The 19386-nt window shown below is 38.0% G+C and overlaps 1 protein-coding gene across 1 annotated transcript in view; it reads right to left on the bottom strand.

The window, feature by feature from the left end:
- The window catches only part of CACUL1 (CDK2 associated cullin domain 1), a 63888-nt gene that overhangs the window by 27607 nt on the left and 16895 nt on the right, over positions 1-19386 (bottom strand). Inside the window, exons 2-3 of the mRNA XM_007469583.1 lie at positions 14150-14276; positions 13204-13306 (exon numbers count right to left, since the gene is read on the bottom strand). Of these exons, the coding sequence (XP_007469645.1) occupies positions 13204-13306; positions 14150-14276 (230 nt within the window). The remainder of the gene's footprint in view (positions 1-13203; positions 13307-14149; positions 14277-19386) is intronic.

Here is a 19386-nt window from a genome sequence, read left to right as displayed (position 1 = left end):
CCTGCTGTGTAGATATTGTTTCCATAGTAAAGTATCCAAATAACGGTAGGTTACGTAGAAGGTAAATGAATCTCAGGAGCTAGTAAGAACTATAACGCACATATCTGATGCTCCTAACATAAGTTGTACAGATGATTTTCTAACTAAAAGCAACAATAAAAAAGTCAAAGTGAGTCTAAAAGACAGTAGAAGACATTTCTCTCTTAGGTCTCTTAACTTTCAAAGTTAACTGCTACTATCATTACTATTACAATTATACGGAAATTTCTTCCCCGCTTATTTCTAAGATAAGACTTTCCTCCTTTTCCAAATACTATTTGGACTTGAACACTAAACAAAATTAAAGCCAAGCCTCTGTGATCCTGGATTCCTTTAGCTTATCCACATGACAATGAGATAAACCTAGGTTCTAATCTCAGCTTTTTAACTGACTAGCTAGGTAACAAAGAACAGTTACAAAAGGTTCAAGATTACTTCATAAGAGAAAATACCCAGAGTCAGATGAAATAGGATGACTTCTCAATCTCCGATGTGCCTCATCTCTTTCACCACTGAGCAAAACTTCCAATTTAAGCACATAACTCTGTCTCAAAACAAAAAGTTTGTTTTAAAAAGAGTACAACTCCTAAATGTACTCTTTACACTCTGATAATAAACAACTGCAAATAATTATTCATTATTTAAGTGATTTGACTCTCCCGCTCATCATAAATTCCATTTCCTGAGTTAAGGATGCTGTTTTAACTGGAATAAGTAGATGGTTTTAATAATCTCAGCTGTAAGGCAAGCATATGGTTCTTATTTTTGTCAACTAGTAAGTATTTTTACTGGATCTCTTTGGGGCCTGGCATTATGTTAAGTTCTATAAGGACACATGAAAAGAAAACACAAACCCTGCCTTCAAAGGATGGTAGTAAACTTATTAGAATTATGGTCTGAATGGAAGCCTGTAGACTGATAGAGGGTTAAGGCGTCTCACTGGCAAATTCTCTAAGAACAACTTCGCTATAACAACTACTTTTAAGTTCTGGTTTGGACTTAAAAATAGATCTCCAAATAACTTATTCAGGAGGACTTTCTGGGGACTTCCCTGGTGGCACAGTGGTTAAGAATCCGCCTGCCAATGCAGGGGACACTGGTTCGTGCCCTGGTCTGGGAAGATCCCACATGCCGCAGAGCGACTAAGCCCATGCGCCACAACTACTGAGCCTGCGCTCTAGAGCCCGCGAGCCACAACTACTGAGCCCGTGTGACACAACTACTGAAGCCCACGCACCTAGAGCCCGTGCTCTGCAACGAGAAGCCACCGCAATGAGAAGCCCGCGCACCATAATGAAGAGTAGCCCCCGCTCGCCACAACTAGAGAAAGCCCACGCGCAGCAACAAAAACCCAACGCAGCCAAAAATAAATAAATAAATAAATAAATCTATTTTTTAAAAAAAGACTTTCTGTGAAGAGACAGTTACCAGTTGGCAGTGATATTTACCTTACTTGAAATCTATGCAGAAAGGATAACAATGTTCTCACTATCTAAAAATATTCCTCACTATAGCAAGGAGTAAACAGCATTATTTTGGGAGAATGAAAGATTTTTTAAAACACACTTTGTAGCTCAACAGATATAGAAATTATAGCCTTTGAAAGGTATACAAGCTTTCAAATGACTGCATACAACTAGTTGAATTATGCTGCCACCCACTGGACAAAACACAAATAGCAAAGCAATCCTTGGCTCATTTTAAACACGAAGATAACCTGGTTTCATTTGTTGCCAGTTCGGCAATAAAGCTTTTACAGGTAATCTGGGGTCTATGAAGACTGAATCAAAGTTAAGTCATGTCGACTGATTATGGTTTAGTTTCTATTAATTTCCATTATTAATTGGTTTGAGAGTCAAACTATATTTAACTCAACCAAGATATATTTGATATATTTAGCTTAAAAGACATTAAAAGTACTCTAAATTCATTTAAATGAATGGTTTAAACGCAATTAGTTAACGTCCTTTAAAATAGCTGACAAATAATCATTTAAACTATTCTAAATTCTGCCTTATTTGAGAATAAAAATTGCACCATTTTCCTTTTCTGCTTCTGTCTTTGTGGTCTCTCCTCCTCAGGACCCTGCACTCAGGTTAGTATTATCAGTGCTGTTCCTAACAATTCAATGTTATTGTCCTGGCCTGGGAGCCAACACCTCTGTTTAAACACTGTTTCTTGGTGGTAATGTACAGTGTAAGTTCCAAATCACTGACAAAGAAACTGTTGGAAGAAACACACTTGCTAGTGGGTTCCTGACTATAAAGCTACTAGATCAAAATATCAGAATATTTTTATTTGGCCAAAGTGAAAATATACTCTCAATTTCATGAAGTATATTAACATATACAATAAATTTATCAACATTACGTGGGGAGAAAATGCCTCCCAACTGCTCTAGTGGATTCCGGATTCAGATGTACACAAAAATAATCAAATTGTCTAAGTGTCATTTAAAACACTTTTAAGAGTAAAGGATGTTATATCCATGAAGTTCAATTATCCAAATGGTAGTGGGATAAAACAGAATCTTCTAAGTATTATCAATTCAAATACTGATTTTACCAGTCAACGCCCCCCCCAAAATCTCAGTGACTTAACAAAACAGAGCTTAGATAAACAAAATGTGGCATAACCAAACAATGGAATGTTTTTCAGCCAAAAAGAAGAATGAAGTATCATGTTATAAGCATGAATGAACCTTGAAAACATGTTAATAAGTTAATTAAGCCAGATACAAAAGGTCACATATTGACTAATTCCATTTCTATGAAGTGTCCAGAATAGGCAAATCCACAAAGTAGATTAGTTACTGCCAGTGGCTGAGAGGAGGGGAGATTAGTGAGTGGCTGCTAATAAGTGCTGGCTTCTTTCTGGGGTGACTAAAATGTCCTGAAATAAGTGATGATGGCTGCACAACTTCATGAGTATACTAAAAACCACTGACCTGTACACTTAAAAAAGGTGAATGTTAGGGTATGTGAATTGTATCTCAATTTAAAAAATAACAAAATTTTTTAATGTGTTTAAAAAGAAAAGAAACTATAGCAAAGTTTTCTTTCTCCCATGTTACATGCCCATCTTGAGGGTCTGCTTCATGTTACAATCACCCAGGGACGCAGGTTAAGGGAGCCTCTACCACCTAGAACACTTGGCAGAGAAAGGGAAACGTGGAAAATTGCACTGCCGATCTTAAAGGCTTCAGATCTTTGGGTATGCACCTCACCAAACACACTTCTCTTTCTCTTACAATTCACAGGCCAAAGCACTTGACCAAGTCTAACTTCAGTGGCATAGAGAAATACACTCCTGACTGGAAACATTTGATTAATAGCATTAAGACCAGCATATTCACCTAATGAGCACTTAGTTCAATACCACACAGGCCAAGAGAAACAAGTCGGTCAGGATTCATGCCCTTAAGAAGCTCCCATGGGCTTCCCTGGTGGCGCAGTGGTTAAGAATCCGCCTACCAATGCACGGGACACGGGTTCGAGCCCTGGTCAAGGAAGATCCCACAGGCCGCGGGGCAACTAAGCCCATGAGCCGCAACTACTGAGCCTGCGCTCTAGAGCCCAGAAGCCACAACTACCGAGGCTGCATGCTACTACTGAAGCCCACGTGCCTAGAGCCCCTGCTCCGCAACAAGAGAAGCCACCGCAGTGAGACCCGCGCACCACAACGAGTAGCCCCCGCTCGCTGCAACTAGAGAAAGCCCGTGCGCAGCAACAAAGACCCAACACAGCCAAAAATAAATAAATAAAATACATAAATTTATTTAAAAAAAAAAAAGAAGAAGCTCCCAGTGTTGCAAAGGTGACATCCTGCTGGTAACTAAATATATCCCAAGTGCTAAACTAAGTACTCTAGCAGCAACACAAATAAAGTGCTACAGCAGCAAAGAAGAGAAAGTGATTAGTTAAGCCTACCGGGAATAGAGAAGTTAAAAACTGGGAAAACCCTAACAGACAACTAGAACGCCCCCTCTGCAGAAAGGGAAGGGAGGAAAGAAATAGTGGCACAAGAAACTAAGAAAATACACAAAGATAAAAAGACATCCTCTCCCACATTTAAATTTTAAAAGCAAAATACTGTTACACTATCTTGCTGAGTTCAGGGCCTTGAAATTCTTCTTACGGAGTACGGTCTTTGCTCTTTAGGTAAAAGGAGAGGCAGAAGGTTGGGAAAATGAATGACATGACACGTCTAAAAAATAAACAAAATGGGTTGAGGGAAGGTGCAGGGTCAAGATACAAACTAGAAATCTTTTTCTATTGTTCAAGAAAGTACAACTAAGGACCTAAACTAGGGAAGTAGCAGGGGATAAATTTGAGACATTATACAAGGGAGAAAATCAGCAAGACTTGTGACTCATTTCATATCTCTATCCTACTACTCATCACATTTCAGTGTACACACACACACACACACACACACACACACACACACACACACACACACACACACATTTTTTTTTGCGGTACGCGGGCCTCTCACTGCTGCGGCCTCTCCCGTTGCGGAGCACAGGCTCCAGACGCGCAGGCTCAGCGGCCATGGCTCACGGGCCCAGCCGCTCTGCGGCATGTGGGATCTTCCCAGACAGGGGCATGAACCTGTGTCCCCTGCATCGGCAGGCGGACTCTCAACCACTGCGCCACCAGGGAAGCCCCACATTTCAGTATATTAAAATGACCATTGCACATTTCCCCTAAACAGTACAAAGAACAAATCCATCTTATTTATCACTGTACCCTTTGCATCTAGCACAATGCCTGGCATGTGGACACTAAATGTTAGCTGAACTAAACATTCTAAAACCACTATCATTCTCCTTCCCTCTCTCAAGTCCCCACTACCAACTTCTAACAGTTCCACTGAAACCAAAATGATCTTTAAATCCTCTCATCCCACCTCTCTTCCAACTTAATTATTGTCTTATCTATCCTGTTTCTTTGATCTCTGCAATGTGCCCCAGACATCTCTTTCTCCCTTTTCATTGCCAACAGGTTCACAATTTCTTATCCAAGATTCCTAGGGCCAGATGTGCCATAATTCAGAGGATTTCAGATTTAGAAGGTATTATGGTACATATACCATATACTATGTAAAATACCCAGTAGAGATTGGGAATATCAACCCATTGATATTTCTGGGAGAAAATACATGAATGTTCCCAACTAAGTTCCTTCCTCACATGAGTTTAAATCAAATTTTACTCCAAATGAGTTTTGGCACCAAACTTAGAGGGAAACAAATCCATTTTCAAAGCTTTTTTTCTATTTTGGAATTACAGATAAGGGACTGTGGACCTGTAATCCGTCTAGCCTACTGTAATCACATCTCATTCTTTCCTACTCCAATCCATCTTGTATGGATCTTCCTAAAATGTAACTCCTGGCCTTTAAGGGCTTCTACAATTTGGCCCCAATCTGCCTTTTTCATCTTTATCACCTCCCAATCTCCCTCAAATACCTCACATTCTATCCGCACAGGACCACTCCTTGTTACCCAAACCTCTCTTACCCATAAGCCTTTACTTATGGAAGTTCTCTCAGCTCAAAACACCCCCTCCCCAAATATCATTTTTCATGACGTATTTTTAACGCCATCTTCCTCTTCATCCCTCCATCTGTCTGTGACCATTTCACCTTTAGTCTGATACAGCACTTTCTTTATTCTGCTTTGTACCATAGTTCCCTGAATATTTCTTATTGTTCCAAAGGTACACTAGCAGAGACTGTGACTTAATTCTTTTTGGGGGGTTTCATTTGTTGTTCTTTTTCTAATTTCTTGAGATAAACACTAAAGCCACTGATGTGTTAATTTCTCACTATGTGGAGTTGTCCGTTTCTCCTTTTGGATCTGTTGATTTTTCTGGGTATTTTGGGTCGATACAAATTTAGAATTATCTTCCTAGTAATTGAACGTTCTGTCATAGTAAAAGGTTCTCTTTATATCCAATACTACTTCTTGCTGTGAGTCTACTTTTTATGATATCAATGTAGCTATATTGTTTTTCTTTTTGGCTAATGTTTGTATGGTGTATCTTTTTTCATCACTTGCTTGCTTGCAATCTTTCTGTCTCCTTATATTTTAGATGTGTCTCATGTTAGCAGCATTTAGTAAGGCTGCAGAATGTCATTCAGTCCAATAATTACTTACTTTTTTAATGCAGCATTTTGTCTTTAACATTTCATGTAATTGATACACTGAAGTTTATTACCTTACTATTTTTCTATTTGTCCCATCTGTTCTCTGTACCTTTCTCTATCCTTTCTTGACTCCTTTATTTTCAAATTATTCCATTTTCTCTATTATCTTGTTAATTACACGTTTTACTGTTTTTTTTTAGTGATTACCCTAAGGTTATAGACTGCATCCTTGTCTTCCCACAGTCTGAAATAAATGAGTACTTTTACTTCTTCCTCAACAATGCAAGGGCCTTAGAACATTTTAAATCCTTTTACCTTCTTCCATCTTCCATGCAACTGCCATGTGTTTGGGTTATTTATATTATACCCGATAAGACATTATCACTATTATTATTCTACACTTGCATATTTATCCTTGTTTTCCTTCATTCCTACTGATTCTCCAAATTTTCACCTAGGGACATTTTCTTTCTATCTGAAGAACATTCCAGTATTTCTTTAAAGTTAGAGACTACTGGTGATGAATTCTCCCAATTCTTTTTTTTTTTTTTTTTTTTGCGGTATGCGGGCCTCTCACTGTTGTGGCCTCTCCCGTTGTGGAGCACAGGCTCCGAATGTGCGGGCTCAGTGGCCATGGCTCACGGGCCCAGCCGCTCCGCGGCATGTGGGATCCTCCCGGACCGGGGCCCGATCCCGTGTCCCCTGCATCGGCAGGCGGACTCTCAACCACTGTGCCACAAGGGAAGCACTCTCCCAATTCTTGTCTAAAAAATGTATTTCTCCATTTCTCTTGGTTTTATGATCACCTCACCTCCTAATATAACTACATATTTCTGACTGAACGTCAGACAGTGTTTATGAAAAATTATGGAAACAATTTGATGTCTAGGATAATGTTCTTTCTCCGGGAGGAATTTACTTTCACTTCTGGTAAGCAACTAGAGGAGCTAGCAAATCCAGGCCATCTTAATCCAATCAGGAATCAAGTGCCAGCTACAACAAGCTAGTCTGTAACTGATTATTCTTACTACACCTGGGATGTGATCCTTTCGGTATGGTGGGACCTGACCTCCAATTTTTATTACTCTATCCCCATAAACCCATCAAAGCTCTATTAAATTTCTCAGCCTAGTAGCCTCTTCTTCCAGAATAAATAGGTGCCTCTAGTAGAGAAATGGCTCAAGTGCTAGTCTCCCATCTCTGGATTTCCTTCTCTTCCCAGGTCTTGGTGCTACAATTCTTCATTTTTTTATTAGCTCCCTGGCCCATTTTAAAAATTGTTCTCGGCAGGAGGGTTGGCCTAAAATTATCTAGCCTTATCAATCATATGTCTATGGCTGTACCTAACAGAGTACCTTGCATAGTTATATAGGAAAGAGCTAGCTATATTAAGTTCCCCACTAGGTAGCCCTGTAACCAGTCAACCAGCCCAGTTGTTTTTATACTGTCCAAGAAATCAACTGTGATTGAGAAAAGCAACAGGGAGTCTTTAAGGTTTGGGAACAAGAAAGTATGCCCATCAAAAATTAGCATTTTTAGCGGATTAGTCAGTCAAAAGAACAGACTGCAGAAAGGCAGACCAGTTAGGAGAGTACTGCTCTAGTGCAGGCATGAACCAATAATAAGGAAAAAGATGACAGCAATGGGAATGAAAGGGGACAGAAGCAAATGAAATTACCGCATTCTATCAACCTTGACTATCACCTGGAAATAACAAGTAAGGGAGAAAGGAGTCAAAGGTGAATATAAAATCTCAAGCCTGAGAGTAAAACTGATTTGAGAGAAGAGGAATTTAGACTCAGACATGAATATGAAGTATCTGTAAAAGAAATCCAAGTTGAAATGTCGAGTAGGCATTTGGAAAAGCTGGTTTGAGCCCTCACCAAAAGTACAGTGATTGCTAAAAGTTTCAACAGAATTTGCCAAAACTAACCAGAATATTGTTTACTGAACTAATAAACCAATTTTGGTGTATCAAAAAATCAGAACTGGAAATTCACATTTTGAGGTTCTGGAGGCATGGAAAAAGGAAAATAAAATAGAGATGTTCATTACCACATTTAAAGAACAGAGGAGTGAAGCACAAGCGGAGATAACAGTTTAAAAAAAAACTAACGCAAAATATATGTCACAGTTCAAACAATCTAGTAGTAAGTAAAAAGTATAGATATACACATAATAAAATACAAGAGTAAGCAGAATACTAAGTAGGTTTAGCTATATAAGTAGTTTAATAAATTTAACAAAAAAATTTTTTAAGTTACCAAAGTGGTCAAAAAGTCACTGTTTCCAAAATGAAAACAATATTTATTTTTTTAAAAGAGGAAGCAAGTTAGATTATGTTGTTATATTAAAGCATTTAGGTTCAACAAATTAAAATAATCTTTTACAATCTCTAAAAACCAGTACTCTCTAGCTTTTAAATCAGTAACTGGGGAATAGGAAACATTATTTCATACACTCTTCAGTCCCTCCAACACTGGCTTTTGATAGAGATAAGTGAGTCACTCTGGGCCATGTAAACTATACACACACCAGTAGCTATTTTAAGATGCCCTTGAGAGATAAGAGGCTGATGCCCTAAAGGTTCAACTCATTGATTTTATCAACCCCAACACTAAATTTCTGATTATCTGTCAAATTCAACTCATCCCACACTCCTGTTTTAGCTCATAATAACAATATATCATTACTAACATCAGAGCTGCAACCGCAAACAAAACACTCCACCCAAATAAAACTTTTCTGGCTCATGGGGCCTGGCATACACTCTTGCTCTGTCCCCAGTGAAAACTGCCCTTAAGGTCTCTATAAAGTAGAGATTACACCAGGATTATGCCACGTACTTGCAACACTGAATAAATTAATGTACTGGATTAACTGAACAATGAATAAATTCACTGCCTAAGCATCTAGAGACACAAAGATTAGTGGTCATACAAGGCTAATTATGCTACTCTTCCCACTGGTCAAATTTGATGCTGAGCATTCACTCAACATTTGCTGAGCTGTAACTGCCAGGCACTAAGGATAAAAACACAAGCCCTCAAAGGAGGACAGGGCTGTGAGGTGGCCAGACATGGACGCAAAAATAATACAGAGTTGTTATTGCCAAGACGCTACGAATGCACAGAAGAAAAAGTTCCAATGGCCTTTCTGTTTGTTTGTTTGTTTGAAGGGAGTGTGAGGGTTCTAGGAAGATTTTACACAGGTGGACACAAATGAGTTTAAGCCTGAGAAAAGAATGAAGAAGCATCTGCCAAGCAGGAAGAAAAGAAAAAATATCTTAGAACTGAGCTTAAAGCAACCAGATGTTTCAGTAAAGCCACTTCATTTTAACGTTGAGAAAATTCACAAGATGATATTAGCATGTTTAATCAAGAGGCACACAGTTGCTGAGTGGTAGAGTTGAGACCAGAGCCCAGGTCCCCATGTTTTTATCCACTTTACCCTGCTATTTAATAATGGTTTGAGTTTACACCCTTTTACAAAAAAGATCATTTCAAAGTAAGATTTTTTTATAGTCCCATATTGCTGAACTCAAAGTAGGACATGTATGGATTCTAAAAACAAGCTAAATTCCCTGGTTTTACATCGTATATTACCTTCACATTTATCAATATGGTTTTTTAAATACTAGCATCAAAAGAGCTATCACCCTTGTCTATGTTATTTTTATAAGAATTATTCCTATTATTAGTATAAAGCAAAAATTCTTTAGTTACCTAATATGCCATATCAGTAATGGTAGGGAAAACAGGCACTCTGAAACATACAGAACCAGTGGAAGCACATAACTTGGTACAACTTTTGTGAACCACAAAATATGGACATAGTAAATGACGTGACAGGCAGACCTCACAGATACTGCAGGTTCAACTGCAGACCGCCACAATAAAGCAAATATCAATAAATCGAGTCACATGAATTTTTTGTTTCCCAGTGCATATAGACATTATATTTACACTATACCGTAATCTATTAAGTGTGCAATATAGCATTATGTCTAAAAAAAACCAATGTACATACCTTAATTTTAAAATACTTTATTGCTAAAAATAATAATAACAATAAAAAAATAATTAAATACTTTATTGCTAAAAAATGCTAACCGTCATCTGAACCTTCAGCAAGTCACAGCAGTAATATCAAAGATCACTGATCACAAATCACAATAACAAATATAGAAATAATGAAAAAGTTTGAAATATTGAGAGAATTACCAAAATGTGACACAGAGACAAGAAGCAAGCAAATGCCATTGGAAAAATGATGACGAAAGACTTGCTCAGCACATGGTTGCCACAAACCTTCAATTTGTAAAAAATGCAATATCTGTGAAGTACAATGAAGCAAAGCATAATAAAACTTACAAGATTGATTATTCCCTGTAGCACTGTTAGTAACAGCAAAACACTGGAAGCAACCTAAATATTCATGGATTAAAAAGTGGTTAAATAAATTGAGGTACATCAATAAAGCAAGGTACAATGAACTATTATGCATTCCTGATAAAGAATAAAGGAGCTCTACACACACTGACAGGGATCTCACTCTCCAAAACCTCAGAAACTTACTCTCTGAACCTCAGTGACTCTCAAGTATTAGTACCCTGTGCAGCCCATCCTGGGCAAGTAACAGGTTACCTTTGTATTACTGATCATTGATCAAGCAAAGTTATGCCAGAGAATGTAGCCAAGTGGTCTTCCAAAACTGCCAATTAGACTGAGCTTGATAACGCAGTACTATAGTGCCCTCTAACTTTAAAAAACATTTTACAGTAATATTCTAATTGTAAGAATGAAATGTAGTCATATAGTGCTTACAAAATTAAGTACAAGAAAAAATTCTACTCAAGCAGAAACTGCAATATGACAAATAACTAGCAAATCACAATTCTATCAGTCAAATTAATGACTCATGGGATGGCAAAGCATACGTGTAAAACATATTATAAAATTTCCAATTCACATTTCATAGATAACTTTTATAAGCAAGACAAGTAATTATTTTATCCTTATAATTTGAATTGAAATGGTTCGTTTTCTGTTTTAGAATATTTAATGTTATTTCAATAATAGCAAAACAGTATTCATAAAACAATCCTTTTTGAGATGAGTTCTTTGTTGATCTAATGAAATCTCTGGTACACCCTGCACCCCAAAGACCACCAAGACTTCATGTTAAAAAACGAGATCAAACTTGGATTTCTACTAGAAAAGCTTTCACTATCCAACAGAGAGTAAATATTTATAAACATTCATTTGCTATACATTTCATTCAGCAAGTGATGCTTAGTATGTATGAGATACTGGGCAAGGTACTAACAGCACAATAATGAAAACAGACATGCTCCCCTGCCCTCACTGGGGTGGGGAATGTGGGGAAGGGGAACAGCTAAACCAGAAATTACACAATGAACTACCATGAAGTACTGGGTGTTACAGTAGCACAGATGAGGGGCTCCCAAACCTGACTTGGGGAACAAGGTATCAGAGAATGTTTCCCAAAACAAATGATGTCTAAGTGGCAGCCTAAATGTTAAGTTCACACTGACCGAAAAAATAAGAGGGCAGAAGAAAAGGAAGAATGTTTCAGACAGTTAAGTAAACATGGCAAAAGCCAAGATGTGAGATAGTACTTAAAATGTTCAAGGAACTGAAATAAGTTCAGTATGCAGGAGCAGAAAGGTAAGACATCAGGCTGCAGAAATAAGCAGGAGTCAGAAAGTGAAAGGCTTCCTAAATCATATTAAGAAATTTAGACCTTATTCTAATAGGAATATGATAACCAGAGCTGTACTTTAGAAACAGTCACTCTGATTGAAATGCAAGATTCTAGTTAGATGTGTTAAGACTAGAGGCAGAGCACCAACTAAGATGAGCATTTTAGTAAAACACTTGAGATGATGTGGCCTGGACTGGGTGGTGGCCAAGTGGACAGGAGCCAAGAGAGAGATAGAACATAAATAGGATTCAGCAGTAAATCGAACATGGGGATTCAGAGAGAGGGGAGAGTCAAGAATTAGTAAGCAAATTATTCAAAGCTACAATGCGCAGATCTTAGGTTTCATCTATGGTTTACATACAATGCCTAGCATTAAATATATTTATTAAATGAATAAAGGTTCTGTATTTAATGGCAAAAAGATGACGAAAACAATTTACACTAACAAGCAGGAAAAAGATATATTTGGCTATGATAAACACAGCTCTGGCTATACTTTAGAAAAAAAACAAAAAACACAAGGTAAGTGAGGAGAATATCCAAATAGCAACCCAGCCAGCACTTGCTAGAAACTGTAGATATTTCAGAATTGCTGGAGCACTTCCTAATTGTGGTGTGGACCCTGGTGATCTACTGCTGAGTGACTTTTCTGCACATCTTGTAACTTCTACACCACAACTAAAATGGGATCTGGTCCTGGAACAAAGATAGTACCTGACCTTCAAGCACTGGAAACTTTACTGAGGCAGGGAGGGGCAGAGTAGGATCAAGAAGCCAAGTGCTTCCTTAAATAAAATATTTCCTGCAACTTGCCCCAGATTTTACAGCTGGGATGATGTTCATCTGTAGAGGGTTTATCAACAAAATGCTGACTTCAGCTGTTTATATTAGCAAATATTAGAAACTGGTAGGCAAATAACACTTCAAAGATAATAATTTTCAAAAAAGTTCCAGAAAAAAATTAGAATATACACGTTTATAATATAAAAGTCACCAAATACTGAGGTTAACAGAACAAATAAGGTTTTACATAAAAGAAATATTGCATGGTAATAAACAGACTTAAAGTCGGAAATACATTTAATTCAAAAATGTCCACAGTTTATGTCAAATTTTCAGATTAATCTATTCCAAAGATAAGACATTTGATCAATATTTATCTATAAAATATTTATATATTTATATCATAATCAAATGAACAAGCCTCCAAAGGTTAATATACAAGCTAATTCCAACCAGTCAGAAAATCCCAAAGAAGCTAAAACCAATACCGTAAGTTCTTTACCTGCAGCTCCTTTGAGACTCTTTCTAAGTGATTAGTTATCTTTTTAATCAGATCACTATACATCTGTTCCGAGTGCTGCTGGCATACACATTTATACACACAACTGTGGGGAGGAGGGGAGACAGAAAAACCAAGTTAATGATTTTAAGGTTGAAGCACTTAATTCAACCTAAGGTTAAGGCATACCCTCAATATGTAACCACTGGTCAAATAATTAATCCAAGGCCTCAAAAAGTGACTAATTGCAACTCTTAAAACAAAAATTTATCCTGCCCCCATCAGTGTTCATATGGAAGAGACATTATCACCAGCTACAAATAATCTTTTTGAGTATTCTATTAAATGTTTCATCAGTATTAGATAATCTAATATTGGGTGATTATCTGAGAGTCTGACTATGATAACTACTCTCATTTTAATGAATGTCAAAATAAGGAAGAGAGAGTGACAGTCAGCAGACGTTTGCTGTATAACCTCTTTGAGCATCACTTGTGCAGAACAGCACAGTTGTCACTTCCTCCTCTTGTGACTGGGCTGATCTCACAACCCACCCCAGTCCTCACTAATTTGCTACTTCCATTTACCAGGAGCTGGGAAACAAAATAACCAAAGATAGTTAAACTTGTGTGCCACAAACATCAACAGATTAAGCTAACATCTCCCTGTGATACTAAAACTACATATTTTTTGTCTTTTTCCACTGACCTCTATAATTTCTGCATTATGTATGGTGGGCGTGGCAGGCTGAGGCAGGATTAACACTATCTTCATTTGAAAACCAATAAGTATAAATCAACCCCCCAACGCACAAGTACGGAACATATAAATAACTTACAGAGCCTTAATGTAGGTATCATATATTATATGCATACAAATTGTCATAATTCAAGTTGCTGTGAACTTCACTATACCCTCTAAAACCCAGGCAAATTAAGTCTTGACTTACCTGTATATCTGTTCATAGGATATGGGGATATAGTCACCAGGACTCTGAGTTAAAAGCTGATCTATGGCACCATCCAATTTTGGCCAGTATGTGCTCTTATAATCTTCAATAGTTATAACATTCATTACTAAAAGTAAAAAGTAAAATTAATATTACTATGTGCTACATGTAAAATAAACACAAATCAATCTTGCATTCTCAAATTCCTCCCACTTACTCTCTGATTTTACATTGACACTGTGTCACCTAAATACAACTCAATTATTATCCCATTTCCAATTTCAAAAATCCCAACCTGGCCAGGGATTTTAAGCAGCCATTAATTATGATTTAAAAAAGAATTACTATGAATCTGTTCATCTTTAAAAATAAAAACAAAACAGCAATTATCTCTGGTTCCCTTTCCCGGTTTCCGTTATCAGTGGAGAGTTTCTTAACATGCAATGACCCTCAAATACATTGCCAATGATGTGACAAGATGGCCTATGCATGAACCACGATAAAGTTCTGGGAAACTATAACCTCCAATCAATCTTTACAGACAGGTCTGGGAAATCTACCTAGGGAAAGGACTATGGAAATGAAATTCCAAATGCTATGGTGCTAAAAACTCACAGAGATTTATCGCACCACCAGTACCTCCTGGACATGACTACAGCTCTGACTCAGGCTCTCCCTAGCCTACCCTTTAGAAAAGCCCAACAGAAAAAAAAACGTGGATGAACTGGAGCCTTACATTGAAGGCGTACCTCGTTCTTAACGGCTGGCTCTTATTCCTCCGTGATAGATTTAATAAAGCATTTGCAACAGGTTGTCCTAACAACTGTGAAATCCAGTTGGGGTGGATGGGTGCTTCACAACAATGAAATGCTAATGTTAAAAAGAGCTACCCTAAGCACCTAAGATACGCTGTGTCTTATGAACCATGATAGGAGCTAACAACTACTAGATCAGCCATTTTACTGTTTATTTTTATCAGAAACTCAAGAGCAGAAGGTTGACTTCCCCAAGTGCACACAGCTAATCACTGGCAGAGATACCAGGTAAAGCAAAGCCTTGACCTAGCATCTTTCTATCACACTACTGATTTCCAAATTTTAGTCATTCAGGTTCAAGACGTTTCTCATATCTATGTGCCACCTATATCATGTTTGTTCAATATTTTCCTTAAATCAGTTCACTTTTTTTTTTTGCTTAAATATACTTAAAGGACACTTGAGGAGTGAACTATTGATTTACACAACACAGAATAATCTTAAATGTATTCTGAAATCAGACCAAAAAGGCTACATACGGTAAGACTCTCACTTATTTATAAAGGCATAACTATAGGGAGGAAAACAGATCAGTGGTTGCCAGTGGGACTGGAAGGTGGAAAGAAGGACTGTCTGCAAAGGTGAAGCAGGAAGGAATTTTTAAGACAATGGACTCTTGTATGGAACCGCGGTAGCGGATACACCACTCCACGCATTTGTCAAAACCAACAGAACTATACACTATAAGAAGTACATTCACTGTATGAAAAATAAAAAATTTCACCCAGGATGTAGTGGTAAAGATGGAATGGCAAACTGTGGCAAATGAATCTAATTTACAAATGAATCACATAACCCACACTAAAAAAAAAAAAATAGGGAAGAAAATGGAGAGGAAAGGAATGTTTTGACTACATATAAGGCTAAAAACAAAAAGAACTGTACATGCGTGTGCACACACAGGCACACACACAAAAGGGAGAAGGAGGCCAGATGCTGGAGGGCCTTATGGGCAATGGAAAGACTTTGACTTTCACTCTAAGATGAGGACATGTGGAAGGTTTTGAGCAGTGATGTAATATGACTTTGATTTTCTATGGATCATTCCAGCTTCTGTACTAGCAATAAACTAAGTTAGAAGGCTGTGAGATGATGGGGGATTGGAGCAGGTGGTAGCAGTGAGGGCAAGAGGAGAGGTCAGATTTTGAATATATTTTAAGGTAGAGCCAACAAGATTTGCTGATGGTTTGGATGTGAGATGTGAGAGAAGGGTCAAGGATAAAGTTTTTAGCCTTCAGCACCGAAGGATGGGGTTGCCGTTGACTAAGATGAGGAGGATGTAGGAGGAAGCTTAGCACGTCTGGGAGTGAGGCTGAAACTGTTGGTACCCCACCCATTTACAGTGATCCACAAAGGCCACTGTCAACACCTACCATTATTTGCCAGTGTTCTCTCTGGCTGCCGGGGTTGCTCTGCCTGAAGGAGAGGCCAGTTGGATGTTCTAGAGAATTAACACCCCCAGGAGCCACCATCAAGTAATGACTAATGAGAACTCAGTGTAAATACTCAGCGTCTCCCTTTACTCTGGGTGAGTATGCACTGACTCCCAAGTCTCCACTGGGATTCCACTCCAGTCGCCACAGTGCTGCCTTCTTTATGGCTTCCTTACCATCCCTGTCTCTGTCTCCACACTCCTGCAGGTGCTTCCTAGGATCACCCCCTTGTGCATAAAACTACTCGCACTTAAAACAAAATAAGAATTGATCAAAAACAGAAAAGTAGTGTCATTTGCAATATAGAAATAAACACAGTGTTATTAAATTCTAGCTAGGTCCTACTGCCTTTAAAGGTTCTGAGTGAAGCTTGCTTTCCCTGTGAATAAAGGAGATCAGCAGATGCTGAGAAGTGTTGCACGCTAGCTCCAAAATACCACCTTTCTGCTTTCAGAAGGATTTAAAAAAAATTTTTTTTTCTTTAAGTAACTGAAAAACAAAGAACTTTCTCACTATGTGATTCTAGGTTATTGAACCTCCTATCAAGTGTTTATCACCTAATCCACATCATACATCTGCTCTACGCCAAACCCTGGGAATTAAGGAAGGTAAGTGACAAGCTCAGAAAGAAAACTTCAAGTACTGAAAGCCAAAAATGAACACACCAACCCCATGGGTTCCTGGACCACTCGGTTCAATTAACTCCACCCTGCGCTGCGGCTGGGGAGACACCTGCTTCCCAAGCACATGTTTCACACTTTGGCAAATCTCCAAGTCAAAGATATGACAGAGGAAAAAGAACCTAAGATGTGAAGTCCTGCAGCTGTAAGGACAGAATGAAGTTCCACAGAAGCAATGATTTCTGATGCCTCTCAGGTGACTTTCATGTGGCATTAAAAAAAAAAAAAAACTGCTCTGGTTTTAAATATCTTTAAAAACAGACTTTCAAACCAAAACGAAAAAGGCACAAGTCACAGTAGAAAATCTTAAATCCTATTTCCACATCTAAAGAGAAGCTATATTTCCACATATATTTTGCTTGAAAAACAACAGAAAACCAATTCACTTACATGCTAGCTATTACGGAGTGAATGTTTGTGTCCCCCCCAAGACTCATGTGTTGAAACCCTAACCCCCAATGTGATGGCATTAGGAGGTGGAGCCTTTGGGAGGTTTTTAGGTCATGGGGGCGGAGCCCTCACGTGAATGGATTTAGAGTCTCTAGAGAACTCCCTCACCGCTTCTGCCATGTGAGGACCCAGTGAGAAGATGGCCTTCTATGAACCAGGAAGCAGCCTCTCTCACCAGACTCTGAATCTGCCAGCACCTTGATCTTAGACTTCTCATCCTCCAAAAGTGTGAGATAAATAAGCCACCCAGTCTATGATAGTCTGGTACAGCAGCATGAACAGACTAAGACACTGGCTAACATGACTTTCTTCTCAGGAGCCACCCAATCTTCACCACAGTAGCAAAGGAAAGCAGAACACAGAGAAGCATCTGCAGAGCTACAGGGAGTTTGAAGAACGAGCACTAGTTGGTATTCATAAACTTAGCCAAAGATTAGGAAGGTTTTTCATACCAATCTGTGGTCAACACTTAAAATGACAATCCAGAAAATGTTAAGATATTGAATTCCTTACTAATCTCAACCCAATCTCTGGCTTAAAACAAACAAAATATATTAGCTGTTTGGTTTATCTAACACTTGACATGCACAGCCTCAAAGTATGTGTGTATGTGTGTGTGCGTGCGTGCGTGCAGTCCTGAATTCTAAAACTAGATCCTCTAGCTAGAGAAATGTAATCAATCGCTTTCAACTTTGCCCACAAAAAAGTTCAGACTAACCAAAAAAATATTAAACATGGAACCTAAACAAAAATGAAATTACCATTAAATAACTAAATTTTATCTAGGTTAGATTTTCCAGCTTGAAAAAAATGGACTATTTTTTAAACTGTTTAAAGAAGGTATTCTAAACTCAAATGCCTACAAGGCCCAGGCCATTAACATAAATGAGTAAAACAGGCCTGGTATAAGAATAAAAAAGAGGAGTGAGCATTTCAATGAGCTGGAGAATGCATATGCCCTCTAGAGACATTCAAGTTCACAAAATGTAAAAACCTTCAGGTTGCCCTCATAACATCAAGCCACAAGGCTTAAACCTTGAAACTCATAACAAGCTCACACAGCCTCAGTTTTATTGAGAAGGTACTACAACTGACCTTTACTAAAATAAGGTGAAATAAAATCTAAAAAACATGGAATAGCTGGAATCTAAGGTTCAGGAAATACTATCAGATTGCTAATAAATGAGAAACTATTAGGGATTATGTAATTCATACCAGGCAGGAATAAATATGTTCAACTCTCATACTTTGTTATCCAAGTAACTTATCAACACTTGACACATTATGTGTTTATTATCAATCTTCCTCAAACTAGACATAAGCCCCTTGGAGAAGGAATTCAGCGCTAGAGCCCCAGCTCCAAACTATCATATGATAGGTATTCAATAATGTATGTGAAGTAAATTAATTTAATGGAAGTCAAAATAAATGTTTAATATAAAAACAGTCCAAGGCATACTACTTACTAGTAGCTCTGGAATTAAAAATTGAATTGGTTTCACACAGGCTAAAAGCAAACCAGGTAAGCCCTACCAGATATTCCTTTTGAGTTTTTTTCTTGTTATTTGTTTGTAAGGGAAGGATATATTCAGAAACTATAGCAGGTATTATTAATTCATTCTTGGTCTACTGCAAAGACTGGCCACTACCTACTATCAGTGGCTCTCAAATTCTGATACCAGAGCAGCATCAGCATCACCTGGAAACTTGTTAACTTAATGTAAATGCAACCTGCCAGGCCCCAACCCAGACTTAGGGAGTCAGAAAAGTGGGGAGCGTGTAACACATGATACAGAAATCCATTTGAGCCCTCCAGGTGATTCTTTTTTTTTTTTTTTTTTTTTTTTTTTTTTTTTTTT

The sequence above is a fragment of the Lipotes vexillifer genome, unplaced genomic scaffold (assembly GCF_000442215.2).
Source record: "Lipotes vexillifer unplaced genomic scaffold, Lipotes_vexillifer_v1.1 scaffold240, whole genome shotgun sequence".
Taxonomy (NCBI): Eukaryota; Metazoa; Chordata; class Mammalia; order Artiodactyla; family Lipotidae; genus Lipotes; species Lipotes vexillifer.
The sequence above is the reverse complement of the archived record's forward strand: the minus strand, read 5'-3'. Positions and strand labels throughout refer to the sequence as shown.